The following is an 18,580-nucleotide window of genomic DNA, read 5'->3' on the forward strand; positions in this document are numbered from 1 at the left end:
CTCCAATTTAGTGCATGAGCTGCAAATAGTACAGCTTAAAAAACAGAGATAGGCAGTCACTGCTTTGTGCTTCCCAGTTGTGCTTTCTGAAGTTCATGCAGTAAATCTGAAATTCTGCGAACAGGTTATTCATAATCCGGTCTCTGGCATTCGTTTTGCGAAGCAACAGAGCTACTAATTAGACATAAGATGTGGATTCTCCGCACATCACAAAACATGGTTTCTAATGCATAGTAAGTGGGCAAGGAGCATTCTGTGAGTCCCCAGAGAATCCCTGTGAAAACAGCAGTGAGGGTGTGCAAAGACCAGATGTTCACTCCTGAGTTCACATTCCTTGCAGGTTATTTTTAAACAGTCCATGTCTCCTATAAGGACAAGTGTTGTTTTTAAAGACTTTTTTTGCTAGGTATGACATCAAGGAAAGCATACCGTGCTCCCATGGACCACTATCTGCTCTTCAGATGCCTGCCGCCATGTGTCACAAAGAGGAAGCTGTGCTTTAGAGAAGGAAAAGTGAACTGCCATACTTTGTATGTATTAGGTTCGCCTTCCACATGAATTGTTCCCAACAGAGCTTGTTCTCATGATGAGTAGCCCTTTGGCAGTCCATTAACCCCCACATCACCCTCTCTCAGACCTGTAGCAGGCATCTTTAGACCCTGTTACCAAACCATTGATTTACATGTTCCAAGATCCACAGGTTCTGTCATTCTCAGGCAAGAACATAGCACACTCAAAATGTGCCCCATTTCAGCATGTATCTGAACTTGCCCGCTTTCCATTTGAGGAGTTCCAACTCCAGAAATCGTGGCACCACAACAAACTGCCTATTGGTGGCACATAATGCAGGTATCTGCGTCCAGTCATACTTCCTGCAACAATGTCTTCAGTCCCCAACTCCTGACACATGCTTAGATACTTTTGTTTTAGCAGGATCACTCCCACTGGCACCTCTGGAAAGCTTCTCACACCTGCAAGTTGCTGTACTCGCCCCTTTCCCCTGAGCACAATACCATAGAAAGGATTGCACCTTTGGAGTTCATCTCAGTCAAAGACGAACTCAACAATGTAATTGTAATTCAACTCAACAATGTGCATTAGAAGGCTTCTACAACATGCTTCATCAATGCCCTGTCTTGCGATTTCTACATCAGTTTCTTTAATTTCTCAAAGAGAACATGCCAGAAAATTCAGAGGCCGGCTTGCTCACACTACTATCCTTCCAGTCAATGGTGCAAGACTCTATCCTCCCTCACACTACATGAGGCAGCGCTATGTTTTTCAGCCTTCCAAAATCCACTCTTACTTGTTGGTAGACTGTCCTCCACTTTATTAGAGACTGCCTTACTCTCCTACTTTAGAACAACATTCAAAGCCCTCTTCTTCTATCAGTACCACCACCTACCTCCTTTATTCACCCTCAAAGTAAACATTGTAAATTCATGTATTTCTGTTTCGTCAATTGTATCAATGTGTGAGCTTTAGTAAATGTCTGCCTGTGACCCCCCTATATGTCAGAAAAGTTTTTCTCAGTATGTCTAAAGCACTCCGCTACCCTTGAGGGTTAGGTATCTCATTACCCCCAAATAAAAGAAACAATGGAAGTGTTAGCATTGTATTACATTGAGGAAAATATATAGGTCAAAGATAGTCCCACAGTTAATAATTTGTGCAGAATTTTTGGATATAGCAAGTTTTAAATCAATGCAAAGGGCTTGGTGAAAATAGTAGTGCTTGGCTCGCAAAAGCTAATTGTCTCTAATGAGCTACTCTGTATTAGATTCTAAAAAAAGGAATGCCACAGCAGTGGATGATGGGTAATGACCCTATAGATACACTTACTAGAGACCAATCTTGTTAAGTTTTACCTAAAATCAGCAAATCCCGTAACGCGCCCTGCATCGCAACATTTATTTATTTAATATAATTGTTTACTTACCTGCAATCATCCACCCTGCCCCTGCCCCACCCCGCCTGTCTGCCCCACGGAACTCCTTCCACGGGCCGTGGCTGTCTAAAATGTATTGAGGGATGAAATTGTGATGGCCATTGAGAGATAAAAATGTTGAAGTCTTTCTCCTGTGTATTGCTCCAGTGTCTTTTAAGAGTTCTTACTAATTTGTGAGACCATCAGGACACAAGGTTTTGTCACAGAGGCAACAATGCAATATCATTGTGTTGAGACATGTTACGGGATCTCCTATGTGATAATTAAACTTTACAGAGCTTTCATATACTTAAATCCTAAGGCAATTCATAGTTTAAATGAGCTGAAACATCTATATGCCGTAATAGATTCTTGAGTCTTTGACAAAATTTTAATATGAATTTAAACCAGGCCATATTAATTAAACATTCCTTGAACCTCAAAACCAGGATCACAGATTTGTTTACAGCGTTATTGGCATCCATATCAAATGTTCTAGCTCAAGTGTAAAAGTGTTAAGTGTAAAAGGAACAGTGGTGCTCACCAGACAAAAAGGTAAATGGCGTTTCATCTTGAAGATAATGAAGACAACCTTGTTTGATTCCCTTAAACATGTTTTCCCTAAACATAAAAAATATGAAATAAATGAATGAATGTGTATGCTGCAAGGATTACTATATTTTTGAGGTATTGAACTAATATAATGGGGTGGGTTTAGAGTTGGGTGTTAAAGTCTTTTGATTTGTGGTGGAAGTCATACATCTTCCACTGATGTTACTCTATCAATTTAGAATTCTCCTGCTCTGTTATGGATATTACAGCAGTATTTCAGCAGGCAAGATCTCCATGTACAGAGAATCCTCCAATATAGGATTCATAATTTCTTCCACAGTGCAAAAGATTTTGGTTATTATCATACTCTAAATTGAGCCAATAAGGAAATGAACAATAAATTATCAAATCAAATTTTAAGATTATATTGAAATATAAGAATATTGGCTTGCAATATTTAAGGATGGTATTTTTACATTTTTTTCAGGACTCCCATGTCAAAATGAAATGAACAGAATTCAAAAGCTAAGTCGAGGAAGAAACCTGTTGGGTGAGTCTGGTTCAGTTGTTTTCATGTAAGCAACGCTATACGTTGCTCTCATCATATGATTGTGTTCATTGAGACAGGAATTACTAGTTGCAAAAAAGGCCAACATTTAATATATCAAATGGCATAGTAATTTCAAGCAGATATCTTGTTAAGCTTAGCAGTTCTGGGACATAATTCCTTTTCACAGCATAGGGGTCTGATTTCCTGAACTTCCAAAGGGAATTGTTATTGTTTCTATTGCCTTTAAATTCCCAATCTAAAATCACTTGTCTTACAGTTCTATTAAAAAGTATTTGTTTTGATGAAATAGGCGACAGGTCAGCTTATTTTTCGATTTAGCTGTTGCTCACTGATGTATGTAAATGTAAATGTATAGGCATTTATATAGCGCACTACTTACCCGGAGGGTCCCAAGGCGCTTCGACCGCTGCGAAACCCTTCCTGGTTTCCCTGAGAGATGGTCCCTTAATGGGTATCTCCAGGGTGAGACCAGGCATCCCCGGCGGTCTGGTGGGGCCGTTAGTGAAGATGAGGCAAGCTAATGCCCAGAGTTGCCGAGTGTGAACGCTGATCAGAGTGGGCACCGAGGCGAGAGAATTATCGAGTCCGCTGACCCTGGTCCAGAAACCTGCTGCGCCGGGAATCGAACCCTGGTCCCGGGCTGTCCTCTGCTCTCGGGTCTGCCGCCTCTAACCAGTGAGCCACACTACTTCACTGATATAATTGCATTGTTGAATTTATGAAAAAAGAAGTCAACAAAAGATGAAGTTACAAATTAATTATCTACAAAGAATGCTGCTAAACTAAAAGAAATGACATTTTTGGTGCAACATTTTGTGAAATGCTATCTTGAAAAGTTTTGAAATCCTCAAGGTGTACCACCTTTGCTTTTTGACATCCATTATGTTGACCACTTTTAGATTATGAGGCCGGTTTAACGTACTCTAGTATGTGTCCATAAAATTCCTTAGCTGTATATGTTAAATGAAACTAATTAGAGATAGAAAAAGTAGATGAAAGTATAGTGAAGGAGCTGAAGATAAGGGGGCATAATTACAAGCCCCTTGCGCCACTTTTGCGTGATGCAAAAGTGGTGAAACAGGCTTGTAAATCTGCCCCAAAATTTTCAAACAAATGTCCTAAATGTTGTAGATTAGTTCATGACTAGTTGACTGTCAGTATATCATGGCAGAAAGAGGGAAGTGGTAGATTAAACCGTAAAGAGGTATATGTGTATTTCTGGGAATCGTCGCTGGTGTGATGAGGTTTGTAGAAAATGTGCAACATTTTCCCCACAGCATTTCAATACCTTTATTTTACTTTCAGCAATCACAACATAGTGAGATTGAGGAATGCATGTAAAAAGCTGAGTATCTCTTTAAAGCTTATACCTATTTATTGCTAACTTTTAAAATGTGTAAGCACTGAGAACCTGTAAATAATATCCAAACATCTAGAAGGAAAGAGTGGAATAACTTACATAGAATTATAGTTTTTACAAGCTAAACATTTGACATGTTCTTTAGGCACGGTTTATATTAACCAACAACCAAGACTATGTCTGGAGGAAAGCATTAATCATATAACGCTCTGGGCAAGGCAACAACCTTCCTGCTCATAACAACCTTGTCATGGCAGTGAACCCAGCAAAGCACTTGACCGACTGCTCAGACTTGTTAAGGAAAAATAAAGCAGTCTAACAGCACCTTTACTTTTGTTTCTGAGGCCTTGCTGGAATCTAACACTCCCATGTCTGTTGGGGGAAGAGCAACCTCATTCTATTGGTATGGCTGAGAGGACCAGCCATGTAATTGTCACTGGGGGCAACTATGACCAGGACATTGATCTCATTGGCATAATTCATTATGTTAAAAGGAGGCTTGGGTGGTCTAATGGACAGCTATGAGTTATTTTATGGCAACCCTCCAAAAGGAGAATAGAATACTTGATTGGACCTTTAAGCAAGCATTGCAGAACCAACTCACTGTTGTACAATTCTTGGAAGAAGGGAGAATAGTCATCTTACTCTCTAGAAAACAATGATAATTGTCCTTCTTTTGTCAGGGGTTTCTGCTGGACTGGTCGTTCCTATAAAGGACAGAAAAGGTAACCCACCGTTTAGCTCAGACCCTGATCATAATTTGTAGCTGTTTTTGCTATCTGCTATCTTCTATTTGAAGCCTATGTGCCTCCTGCTAGAGAGCGCCCAAACGATAACTATGTGGTCCTAGAGGCAGATGAGCCCCCAATCTGCAAGAAAAAGTCCCTCTAATTAGCCTTTTAGAGCAACCCAGGAAGTACATTTATTGCAGTATCTAGCAAATGTCCAGCAGCTGTTGTAAAGTGGAATGAGTTTGATGACCTACATTTCACCCTCTGGAAGGTTCAGCTACTACAGCCTAAGTACTGGTCAGCAGGGATGTCATAGTTAGTGAATCATTTTTTGTGGATAAAGCCTCAGAATTTTAAGTTAACCTAGTACCACTGATCCAATAAGGAGCTGGTTAAATTTGGGCAAACCCTGAGCTGCACCACAGAGCACAGAGGGGGGGCACATTTATTGTGTAACCAGGGAGACGAAAGGGCCCCTGCCCCGCATCCATCCTGCATCCTCTCACCATCGCTTCGGGTGGGAGTGCTTGGAGGGTGTTCTGGGGCTTCCCCATCTGACCCCCCTCTGGATGAAGCACTTCTGATGTCACTGCTAATAACGGTGTGGGGGCGACTGCTTAAGCCCTGGATGTCAGACTCCGACAGTCAAGCTATTTTCAACCAAAGTGCTGTGTGAGGTGAGCGCGCCGTGTGATCTGCTGCAGGTGAAATAAACGCAGTAATAAATTAAAAGGTAAAGGCATTAAACATCCCTGGTGTAGAAAGTGATGTAAAAACAGTATGCCTCTAAATCTCTTCCCTTGAAGCCTAAAGCTTCGCCAAAGTCTTTTCCTACAGCCGTAAACCCAAACTGCCGAATGAGGTCTGCTTAATGAGGCATCGGGAGATATACTTTGAAGACATAACACACTGACATACTGATGCAAGTCTAATGAGGTACTCATTACAAATGAAGTGCTATCCTGATATCAGAAAGAAAATACAGGAGAAAAACTGTATGGCACCACATTTATTAGGCAGAGAAAGAGCAAGTGCGACATCAGGAACTTCATACTGGAGAAAAACCATATTGATGGACTGACTGCAGAAAACTGCTCTTTGCAATGAAAGACCTAATGCAGCATCAGAGTGTCCATGTAGAAGAGAGATCATATAAATGTACAGAATGTAATAAAGTGTTCCATAGGAATACGAATCTAAAGCTGCATCAACAAATCCACACTAGTGAAAAACCGTATGAATGTACAGAATGCGACAAGGCATTTATTACTAATTGGCTCCTAATGCAACATCAGAAAGTCCACACTGGGGAGAAACCATAGCAATGTGCAGAATGTGACAAAACATTTATATCAAATGTAGAGCTAAAGCTACATATAACATTCCACACTGGAGAGAGACCCTTCAACTGCACTAAATGTGAGAAGGCATTTATTATAAAGTCACATCTAACACGACATCAGAAAATCCACACCGGGGAGAAACCCTATGAATGTTCAGAATGTGACAAGGCATTTTTTTACCCAAGAAGATGTAACAAAACATCAGAAATGTCACACTGGGGAGAGACCTTATCGATGTACAGAATGTGCCAAAGCATTCACAAAACATGTAGAGTTGAAGCGACATCAAAAAGTCCATACTGGGGAGAGACCATATCAATGCACAGAATGTGAACAAGCATTTATAACAAATGGACAGCTGAAGCAACATCAAAAAGTCCACACTGGGAAGAAACCATATCAATGTACAGAGTGTGACAAAGCATTTATAACAAATCGGGACCTGAAACGACATTAAACAGTGCACACTGGAAAAAGACCATATCAATGTACAGAATGTGACCAAGCATTTAGAAGATATGGAACGCTGAAGACACATCAAACAGTCCACACTGGAGAAAGGCCATTCAGCTGCACTGAATGTGGGAAGGCATTTATTAGAAAGGTATTTCTAATGCAACATCTGAAAGTCCACACAGGAGAGAAATCCTTATCCTATGAATGTACTGAATGTGACAAAAAGTTTGTTGCAAAGCGGAATTTAACACACCATCTGAAAATTCACACAGGGGGGAGACCATTCACCTGTACTGATTGTGAGAAGGCATTTATTAAAAAGTCACAGTTAATTTTACAGCAGAAAGTCCACACAGGGGAGAAACCCTATGAAAGTACTGAATGTGACCATGCATTTATTACAAGGCAAAAGTTAATACTACATCAGAGAGTCCACACTGGGGAGAAACCATATAGCTGTACTGAATTAGACAAAGCATTTATTGCAAAGAAAAGTTTAAAAATACATCAAAAGGTCCACACTGGGGACAAACCATATGAATGCACAGAATGTGACAAAGCATTTATAAGAAATGGAGAGCTAAAACAATATCTGAACATTCACACTGGGGTGAAACCATATGGATGTACTGAATGTTACAAAGCATTTATTGAAATGAAAAGTTTAAAAATACACCAGAAAGTCCACACTGGGGAGAAACCATATGAATGCACAGAGTGTGACAAAGCATTCATAACAAATCGGGTCCTGAAACGACATCAAACAGTGCACACGGGAAAAAGACCATATCAATGTACAGAATGTGACCAAGCATTTAAAAGATATGGAACGCTGAAGACACATCAAACAATCCACACTGGAGAGAGGCCATTCAGCTGCACTGAATATGGGAAGGCATTTATTAGAAAGGTACATTTAATGCAACATCTGAAAGTCCACACAGGAGAGAAATCCTTATCCTATGAATGTACTGAATGTGACAAAACATTTGTTACAAAGCAGAATTTAACACAACATCTGAAAATTCACACTGGGGAGAGACCATTCACCTGTGCTGATTGTGAGAATGCATTTATTAAAAAGTCACAGTTAATTTTACATCAGAAAGTCCACACTGGGGAGAACCCCTATGAATGTACTGAATGTGACCAAGCATTTATTACAAGGCAAAGGTTAATAATACATCAGAGAGTCCACACTGGGAAAAAAGCATATTGCTGTACTGAATGTGACAAAGCATTTATTGAAAAGAAAAGTTTAAAAATACATAAAAAAGTCCACACTGGGGAGAAACCATATGAATGCACAGAATGTGACAAAGCATTTATAAGAAATGGAGAGCTAAACCAACATCAGAGCATTCACACTGGGGAGAAACCATATGGCTGTACTGAATGTTACAAAGCATTTGTTGAAATGAAAAGTTTAAAAACACATCAGAAAGTCCATACTGGGGAGAAACCTTATGAATGCACAGAATGTGACAAAGCATTTATAAGAAAAGGAGAGCTTAAACGACATCAGAAAATCCACACGGGGAGAAACCTTATGTATGTACAGAATGTGACAAGGCGTTTATTACAAGGTGACTTTAAAACGACATCAGAAAATTCACACAGGAGAGAAACCATATGAATGTATAGAATGTGACCAGGGATTTGTTACAATACAAAAAATAATGCAACATCAGAAATTTCACACAGCGGAGAAACCATATCAATGTATTGAATGTCACAAAGCCTTCATAACAAATGGAAACCTAAAGCGACATCAGAAAATCAACATGGAGAAAAATCCTATGTATGTACCAAATGTAATAGAGTCTTCTGCTGGAGGAAAAAGCCAATGCAGTATCAACCATATTAATGCACTGAATGCGCCAAGGGATTTATTCCAAAACAAAATTTTATGGCATCATAATGTTCATGCAGGAGAGAAACTATGTAAATGTATTGAACATGGCATTGCATTCATAAGAAATAGAGAACTAACGCAACATCAAAGATCCACACTGAAGACTGCATTGAATGTGGCAATGCATTCATAAGAAATAGAGAGCTAACACAACACCAAAGGTCCACACTGAATACTGCACTGAATGTGGCAATGTATTCATAAGAAACAGAGAGCTAACGCAACATCAAAGGTTCACACTGAAGACTGCACTGAATGTGGCAATGCATTCAGAAGAAATAGAGAGCTAACGCAACATCAAAGGTCCACACTGAAGACTGCACTGAATGTGGCAATGCATTCATAACACATAGAGAGCTAACCCAACATCAAAGGTCCACACTGAAGACTGCACTGAACGTGGCAATGCATTCATAACAAATAGAGAGCTAACGCAACATCAAAGGTCCACACTGAAGACTGCATTGAATGTGGCAATGCATTCATAACAAATAGAGAGCTAACTCAACATCAAAGGTCCACACTGAAGACTGCACTGAACGTGGCAATGCATTTATAAGAAATAGAGAGCTAAAGCAACATCAAAGGTCCACACTGAAGACTGCACTGAACGTGGCAATGCATTCATAAGAAACAGAGAGCTAACGCAACATAAAAGGTCCACACTGAAGACTGAATATGGCAATGCATTCATAAGAAATAGAGAGCTAACGTAACATCATAGTTCCACACTGAAGACTGCACTGAATGTGACACAGCATTTATTAGCAAGGGAGAGTTAAAACAGCACCATAAAGTCCCCATTGAGGGAAATCTGTTTGAATGTACCGAATGTGACAAAGTGTTTTTAATTTTGTAACTGTATGAATGTACAGAAAGTGACAAGGCATTTATTGGAAGGGTACAGCCAAAGTCCACACGGGAAAAGTCATATAAGTGCACTTACTGTGACAACGCATTTGTTGAAAAGCAATCTAACACAACATGAGAAAGTTCACAATGGATAGAAATTATATGACTGCACTGAATTCAATAAAGCAGTTATTAGAAAGGCACCTCTAATGTACCATTAAAGCCCACACAGGGAAGAAATTCATCACACGAAGAAGGCATATCACAACTAATGTGTCCAGGCATTTGTGAGAAAAGACCTAACACAACATCAAAAAGCCCACCCTAGGTAGAAACCATATAAAGGTACTGAATGTGACAATTTATTGGCAGCACATAGATAATACAATAACATTAAATCTAAAGAGAGGAGAAAGTCATGACGGTGGAGAATGCATATCACTGCACTCAATACACCAGCGCATCCTTTACAAAGACAAAGCTAATGTTTTACTTCCCTGGGACAACAATTGGACATTGACCAGACCTTGAACCTATCCCATAACCTGCTTACACATCAGGACTTTGAACCTGCAGAACTTACCCCAGATTGTGGAGATCTAGCGATTTGGCTGATGCACGGTGGAGCTACCATAGAGCTAAAGAGGAGATGGGTTGTGGACTCCCCCCCCTCCCGTCACCTCCCCAGCCGGTCCTTGGGCAGATTTTCCCCTCGTCATTATGTCCTATCTTCCTCCCGCCCCTTTACCCTATCCCCTTACCCTTCCTTGCTCCAATCACCTTGTCCCCTATGTTTTTAAAATGTTTTTCTTGATACTTGTGTAACTTTTAACTGATGTAAATTGCAACATTATTGTTCCTCATGTAAGGTGCTCCGATTCCTTCGAGTCTAGCCAGCACGATATAATAACTCATTAATTAATTTGTTCCCATTTAGTACTCTTTCTCTCTTTGTCTACCTCCCTAGCTCCTATCCCCTATATCTCTCATCTTGCTTGCTAGTCTGCCTAGCCCCCTGTCCTTTGTGCCCTTTGACTAAGCACTCCTTCTCCCCTTGTTGGGGAAAGATCTAATATTTACACTCTGGAGTCTCAGCGCACCTGCTGAGAGAGTCCACTGCACCAACGGAGCCACTCACATCTGAGGTATGGTATGGAACCCCTTGCCAAAGCACTCCCTCTCCCCTTTTTGGGGAAGGATCCAGTATGTAGGCCTTGGAGTCTCAGAGACCCCTCTGAGAGAGTCCACTGTGTAAAGGGAGCCTCCCGCAACTGAGATAGGGAAATGATACCACTTCCCCTGGGATCACAGCTTACTGGACTTTGGAAGTTGCTTTGTCTCGTCTACCGGTTCGTGTCCCTGTCGCCTTTCCGCTCCTCTTTCCATGCGGTGTCCTTCGCCCTCCCGTCCTCTTTCCCACCTTCATTATCTGTTTTCTTCCCCTGCTCCTACCTCATCTCTCCTGAATCTTCCCCCTGCCTGCTTTTCCCCTCATGTATTTGTGCTTATTGTTTATCTCGGCCATACAAGTTACTATGTTGCCATGCTCTAACAACTGTGTAACCTTTGTAACGATATAACCTGTAACTATGATCTGATGCTCATGTAAAGCGCTCTGATACCTCCGGGTCTAGCCAGTGCTATATAAAACCTTTAAAATAAATAAACAAATAAATAAAATAATTTTTAAAGAAATGCCAAGTCCACAAAACTTGCCCAGTGCAGCCTCCTCAATCAATTACAATCGGGTTATATTGATTCTTGGTCGCCAACATCTTGGCTTGTTTGAACTAAGAGTTATACGCACAGAGAACTACATGAGAGAATCAACGAGAAGTATCCAATGATCTCAAAACCTGAATCACCAGTCAAGGGGTATTTTCCCCACTCAAAGCTTTGGTGTTTATATTTATTTTTTGTCAAGGGTTTTCATTCACCATCTCTGTCTCTGTGGACTTTGTCAGTATACACCCTGTAACAGAGACAAGATAGATTTTTACTTTATAATAAAGACTAATTATAAATTTAGAATAGAACTACCCCCTACGCCCATTCACCCAACTGTATTCAAGGTGTTACTCTAACCTATTCGCTCATGTAGTTGGTAGTCCATTGATAGATACAATTATTTTTAGATTTTCTCATGTCTGAATGAAAATATTGGGCCTGTTCTCTACAGTGCAGATTACTGGAATCATTGGCTTCTACTGAAAGCATTTTAACAATGTTTTTTTAACTGTTGAGCAATGTTTTAACTGTTTTTGTAATTTCCAGTTGACCCAGGGACAGGGGCAAGGGGCATCTTGCCTTTCAAGTGTTGCTATTTCAATGACCACCTTGCCTTTCAAGTGTCACTACTTATATGTACACCAGCTGGCTTCAACTTAATGCTGATAAAACAGGAGTCCTGCTGATTGGTGGCATGTCCTGTGTCTGCTCTTCCAGCTCGTGGCCATCGAACTTAGGTGCATATTTACAAGCTCCTATCGCCACCACAACGTCACTTTCAGGGACATTGTGGTGGCGATTGGGGCCTTGCCTTATTTACAAGACAGCGTTAAGCCACTCAACGTGGCTTAACACTGCCTTGTAAATAAGGCCCCCTTTTATGCTGTGTTTAGCGAGAAAGGGAAGGGCAATGGGTGTTGCCCTGGGCATTCCACCGCAACACCCATTCATTTTAATGTATTTACAATGCTAGCATAAATAGGAGGCAGATCCAAAGTTAAGACCAGGGAAAACCTGGTCTTAAACAGGCGAAACGAGGAGAAATGTTTAATTTCTCCTCATTTTTGCTGTTTCCATGTGTGCTGCCTTGTGCAAACGTCATAGAAACAGCAAATTGCCTATGATTGTTTATGTGCAGGAAGGTCCCCCCTTCTTGAACGTAAACAATAATTATTTTTTTATGCCCTTTTGCAACTTCTATGTGTGCTGCATTAAGCACACACATAGAAGTTACAAAACGGCATTTAACGATTGTTTATGTGCAGGAAGGGGGACTTTCCTGCACATTAACAATCTTCCCCTCAACACAGGCACCCTTGCACTATGGTGCAAGGGTGCCTATCCTGGCGCTAGGCAGCTAAAGTTAGCGCCAGAGCAGGGAGATACTCAGAGCTGCACCATATTCTAGTGAATATGGTGCAGCCCTGCGTTTCTAAAGTGACTGTTGGACTTGGCCCTTTTGCAGGGTCATCCCTAAACTTTCTGCCTTTCTCCTAGCCTTTTGTCTGACATGGTGTTGGTGCTTTTAGGACTATGGGCACTTTAGCCCTGCTGTTCAATGTAAAGTGCGGGTGCTCTCTGTGATAAATATGGTAAGATTGGTCTACACCTGTTTGGCCAATTTAATTTACCTGTCACTCCCTTGTAAAGTGGTATCTCATATTCCCAGGGCTGGTGAATTAAATGCTACTGGTGGGCTTGCAGTGCTGATTGTGCCACCCACCAAGTCGCCTTTCAAACCTATCCAAGGCCTCTGCCATTGCAGGGCCTCTGCGTGCAGTGTGACTGCCGCTGTGACGTGGCACCTAAAGTGTGTGCCATATCCGTGACCCCCCCTTTTACTACATATCAGTCACCCCTAAGGTAGGCCCTAGCTAGCCCTATGGGCATGGTGCATTGTACGAAAAAGATAGGACATGTACCTTAAGTGTGTGACATGTCGTGGTAGTGACAAACAGCCATTTTGGTTTCTCACTACTGTGGGGTTGCCCTCCCGTAGGAATGCATTGGGATTCCCTGATAAGTGTTTCAGTGGTAATTCCTGATATGGGAGGCGCAGCGTGGTCAAATTTGGTATGTTTGGAATAGTGATTATAAATGCTACGCAATGGTGTGTGCAGATTTATTATAACTGTTTTAGAAATGTCACTTTTAGAAGTTAGCATTTCTATGTGCTATGTGTCTGCCTGCCTGATGTGAATTGCATGTCTGGCTTTTGAGTGACAGGGGCTGGTGAGGTGTGTGTGGCTCCGGGAGGGGCAGGGTGAGTCAGCGTTAGGCTGAATAGGACATCTGCATTTGGAGTGGTGAGAGAAGTCCCTTGTCCTGATGACAAGCCCCTACCTAACAATAGAAAAGAGGAGCCAACAGTCAACAGACTGCTCCAAATCCCCCCTGAACCAGTAGCATATGGTTCCTCCAAAAGCCCTGTCCTGAAGACAAAGAGATTCTGTGTATAAATACTGGGGCTGTGACCCCATGAAAATGTGCTGTTTCTGGACTTGCTGGGGGTTTGCTGCTGTTGGGGGCCCAGGAGGAACTGCCCAAGGGCTTGCCTCCCTGCTGGAGGGCGCTGTGTGCTGGCCTCTATTGGGCCCCGCTATGCCCCTTGATCCCTAAGGAATTTTTCCTGCTGGAGCTGTGGATCCCAGCGCCTTGTGAGCACTTTTTTTTTACCCAGGAGAGAGGACCCTGCTTTCCTGCAGCTGCAGCGCTGAGCTGCACATCCTGGAAAGGGAATCTCCGGTGTAGGGATTCCCCCTGTGCTGCTTTATGGAGTGGGAGCCCACCCGACAGTTTGCGTTGCAGAGCGGGCGCCCACCCCACTTTATACTTTTTAAGTGAAAGCGGGTGCCCACCCCGTGTTTGGAGCTGTTGAGCAGGTGCCCACCCCACTTTGTGCTTTTTAATTAATAGCAAGTGCCCGCCCCGGAGTTTGGAGTTGTTGGCAGGTGCACACTCGGCTTATGTGGTTATTTTGCTAGCGGAAGCCCACCCCGCTTTTTTTTAAATCACCGCCGTGGTCCGAGCTGCCGAGGGGAGAGCGTGGAAAACCGGACATCAGGCACCCGCGCCTGACTAAGGGCGGGGCCTACCGAAGGAGTGTGGCCGGAAGCTAGGAGAAGCTTGACTGCATGCGGCCAGGAGGACGGAAGCCTACCCCGCCTCTGTGCGCTCCAGGGAGAAGTCCTGGTCCGAGGAAGGAGGACCGGGCGAAGAGAAACCAGGAAAGAGTGCTGTGGGTCAGCGGGCCTCCCTTGAACTTGAGAGAGCTGCGCCTGAAGAGGAGATCCAGGAAGAGTCCCACAGTGGAAGCAAGCCTCGAGGACCTACCTGGAGACCAGAGCAAGAGACCAGCGGAGTCCTGTGAGAACCCCGGTGAGTGGGACTGGCACGTGGGCTATTTCCTCGGGCACCAGTGGGGCCTCCGCTGATTTCTTTTAGGGGGCTGAGGCGTACTGGTACCAAGAGATGGCACAAAGGGGAGCCCCGTGAAATGGGGCTCCTGAGGCATTGAGAGTGTCAGCTCTGTTCTTCACAGCTACACCACAGTTGCAGGCAGCTGCCACGTGGTGCAATATTGTTTTGAGAGTCCTGGAGAGGGAGGAGGAATTGTGCACTTTGCTTACACTGCCAGGGGCAGTTTAGCGCCCTGACAATTCTGGACAAAGGGTTTTTAGGGTACAGGTGACAGGCCAGATGGTTGGGGGGTCATTGTGGGTGAGATTGATAGGGCGCCAGGCTCTACAGAATTACACAATGTGATTTATGCCCTTGTGATTGTGATTACATAATGTGATTTATGTGATGTGATTTATGCACCCTGATTTATGCCTCTAATGATGTTTATGGTTATGAGGTTATTGCATACTGTGTGTATGCTGGTAAGGCCTAGTGCGTAATGTGTTTATGCTAATGAGGTTTGGGCTTATGTTATGTATTGCCTAATGTCATGCTATGATGGTTCAGGATGGTGTCTAATGCTAATTCTGATAATGCTTAGGTCATTATGGTACCAGTAGTTACTGGTTGTGCGTTACATTTACTTACCTGTTCTGATGGTTCTGACTGTGGCCCGATTGGCCTGGCCCTGTATATAATCCCATGTGAATATTGCCAATGCCAGTTGGCACAGTGTATATTGTGTTATTATGTTTCTCATGTGTTTATGACAATACAAAGGCTATTTTCTTATATAAACCTGTGTGGAGTTTCTTTTGTACTGTGCTTAGTTTGGCAGGGTGTGTGGGGCTGGCACGTGGGATGTTTCCTCAGGCACCAGTGGAGCCCGTGCTGATTTCGTTTAGGGGGCTGAGGCGTACTGGAACCAAGAGATGGCACAAGAGGGAGCCCAGTAAAATGGGGCTCCAAGGTACTGAGAGTGCTAACGCTGTTCTTCACAGCTGCACCACCATTGCGGGCAGCTGCCACATGGGCAATATTGTTTTGAGAGTCCTGTAGAGGGACTCAGGCCCAGTGGTACCAGTGCTTTTTTTGTTTCCTTAGCTATGCCGCCATAGCGGGCAGCTGCAATGTGGGGCAAAGTTTTATTTACAGCGTCCCAGAGTGGGGCTCACCAGGCACAATAGTGCCAGTGCCATTTTTGTTTGGGGGCATTTTGATTTTAATGAGAAGAAAGGAGTGGGATACACTCCTATGACCCCGCGCAATTGTGCACTTTGCTTACACTGCCAGGGGCAGTTTAGCACCCTGACAATTCAAGACAAACGGAGTTTAGGGCCCAGGTGAAGGGCCAGATAGCCTGGGGTCATTCTGGGTGAGATTGGTAGAGCTTCAGACTCTGCAGAACTACACAATATGTTTTATGCTCCTTGTGATTGATTACATAATGTGATTAATGTGAAATGATTTATGCACCCTGATTTATGCCTCTAATGATGTTTATGGTTATGAGGTTATTGCATACTGTGTGTATGCTGGTAAGGCCTAGTACGTAATGTGTTTATGCTAATGAGGTTTGTGCCTAATCTGATTTATAGCCTAATGTCATGCTATGATATTGCAGGATGGTGTCTAATGCCAATGTGATCATGCTTAGGTCATTATGGTACCAGTAGTTACTGGTTGTGTGTTACATTTACTTACCTGTTCTGATGGTACTGACCGTGGCCCGATTGGCCTGGTCCTGTATATATTCCCCTTTGAATATTGCCAGTGCCAGCTGGCACAGTGTATATTGTGTGATTATGTTTCTAATGTGTTTTATGACAATGGAAATGCTATTGTTAACATAACCTTGTGTGGAGTTTCTTTTGTACTGTGCCTTGTTTGTTGCTGCTGTGTGTGTGTGTTGCGCAAATGCTTTACACATTGCCTCTGGGATAAGCCTGAGTGCTCGTGCCAAGCTACCAAGGGAGTGAGCAGGGGTTATCTTCAGCGTGTAACTCCCTTGACCTTACTAGAGTGGTGGTTTCTGCCTGGCTTAGGCGCAAGCCCTAGCCAACTAGAAATCCCATTTCCAACAGTGACAAAGCGTGTTGTTAGCCTTCTCGGCTTAACAACACTCTTCACCACTTTATTGTAAATATGCCCCTTAGTCCCATGTCTTCTTTTTCATCTACAGTTAATGATCTTGGTGCGCTCTTCAATTTTTTCACTTTTCTTTTCTTCACACATCTCGCACTTATCTACAACTTGCTTCTATGCTTGTACTACCTTCACCACCTCAGGAACATTCTGCCATTTTTACTTGTGATGACGAAAAAGCCCTTATCTAATCTATGCAGTGGTGTTAGTCCACCTGGATTATGAGAACTCATTCTTTTTAGGTGGTCCTCAGTGCCTTATATCAGCTTACTGCTGCAGCTCATGTCCAATTCAATTTACCTCAGCATCCTCCGGTTTTCCATCTTCTGATCAGAATGCAGTAGTTCTCGATTGCCACACATTCCCTGTTTAACCCCTTTCCTGCGGCCCCGATTTTCCCGCAGTGCAGCACTTCCGCAAAATGGGCAGGGCCGCGTCGGCCATTGGCCGACGGCAGCACTGGGAAGGTAGTGCTGCCGTCGGCCAATGGCCGACAGCAGCAAGGAAGGGGTTATTACAGTGCTTATCTGTCTCACTGAGCCATTCACAGCACTGGTCCTTGTTACTTGGAAATGGAATCCTTCACTAACAGCGTACTGATTCACTTTGCTTTTCTTCCCTTCCTCTATGGGTGGTCCCTCCCTAAGATATAGCACTCCTTCTGTGAAGGGCATGCATTTTCGTACTTAGGGCCCAAACACTAAAAGTCACTCCTTCTTTCACTTCACATGCACAATAACCTCTAGCTTTCCCAAAATGCCTTGAAAACCGATGCCTTCCCATTGTGAATCCTTTGCTGTCTTTGCAAGTCTGTACTCTATGGTGTTTAGCTGTACAGCATAATTTGGAGTAACCACATGTTCTATAAAACATCTTCATCATCATCACTGGAACGGGTGAGTTTCCCCCTTATAGGAGTCTGCAATGTAAAAGAGATATGCATTAACTTGGAAAAGTTCTGCTGTATGTTCCAGTACTGCCTCTATTTGCTTTATTAGTGATTTAGGATTAGCTGAAACAACAAAGAGGAAATTACTTCTATAATATCTGTTGGTTTGAGTTTATAGTTCAAGTGAAAACCCAATGGTTTTTGTTGAATTCCCATATTTGCTAGTTTTAACATAATGTAATAAACTGTATCCCTTCCTTTTGCACCCCGTCTCTTCACCTTTACTGCCCCTAAACTCTATTTCGAACCCCAATGCTTGAAACGAGGGGTCTGGCTTCAAAAAAATATTTTTCCTCCCGGCGGCTTGAATAGAAAAGTTTGGAAAGCTCTTCCTTAGAGTATTGATCTGTGGATGTTACCTGATTAGACTATGTTGGACCCAACTCACAGCTCAGGTGTGCCCAAAGCCCCTCAGACTGTCAGGTGCATTGCTCACATTGGTGGCCGCCACTAGAGGCAGAATTGATATGAGGCAGGAATCCACAAGCAGCCTCGGCTGTACATAAATATAATTTATTTTCAAGACATGTATTTGTTCTCTTTGACTGACCACAGACAAAGTGAAAAGAAGGTCAGTGACACTCCAAGCTTGTCAACACCCTCACCCAAGAGCCGTAAGGAATTCATAGAGAGATGGGTTGTCAAAAAG

The 18,580-nt window shown here is 42.8% G+C and overlaps 1 protein-coding gene and 1 pseudogene across 1 annotated transcript in view; both read left to right on the forward strand.

Moving 5' to 3' along the window:
* The window catches only part of SPOCK1 (SPARC (osteonectin), cwcv and kazal like domains proteoglycan 1), a 2,113,319-nt gene that overhangs the window by 2,048,225 nt on the left and 46,514 nt on the right, over positions 1-18,580 (forward strand). Inside the window, exon 9 of the mRNA XM_086931522.1 lies at positions 2,967-3,029. Coding sequence (XP_086787648.1) covers positions 2,967-3,029 — 63 coding nt within the window. The remainder of the gene's footprint in view (positions 1-2,966; positions 3,030-18,580) is intronic.
* Positions 6,245-8,576, forward strand: LOC147702942 (uncharacterized; annotated as a pseudogene).

This window comes from Lissotriton vulgaris, chromosome 7, assembly GCF_964263255.1.
Source record: "Lissotriton vulgaris chromosome 7, aLisVul1.2, whole genome shotgun sequence".
In the NCBI taxonomy this organism is placed as follows: Eukaryota; Metazoa; Chordata; class Amphibia; order Caudata; family Salamandridae; genus Lissotriton; species Lissotriton vulgaris.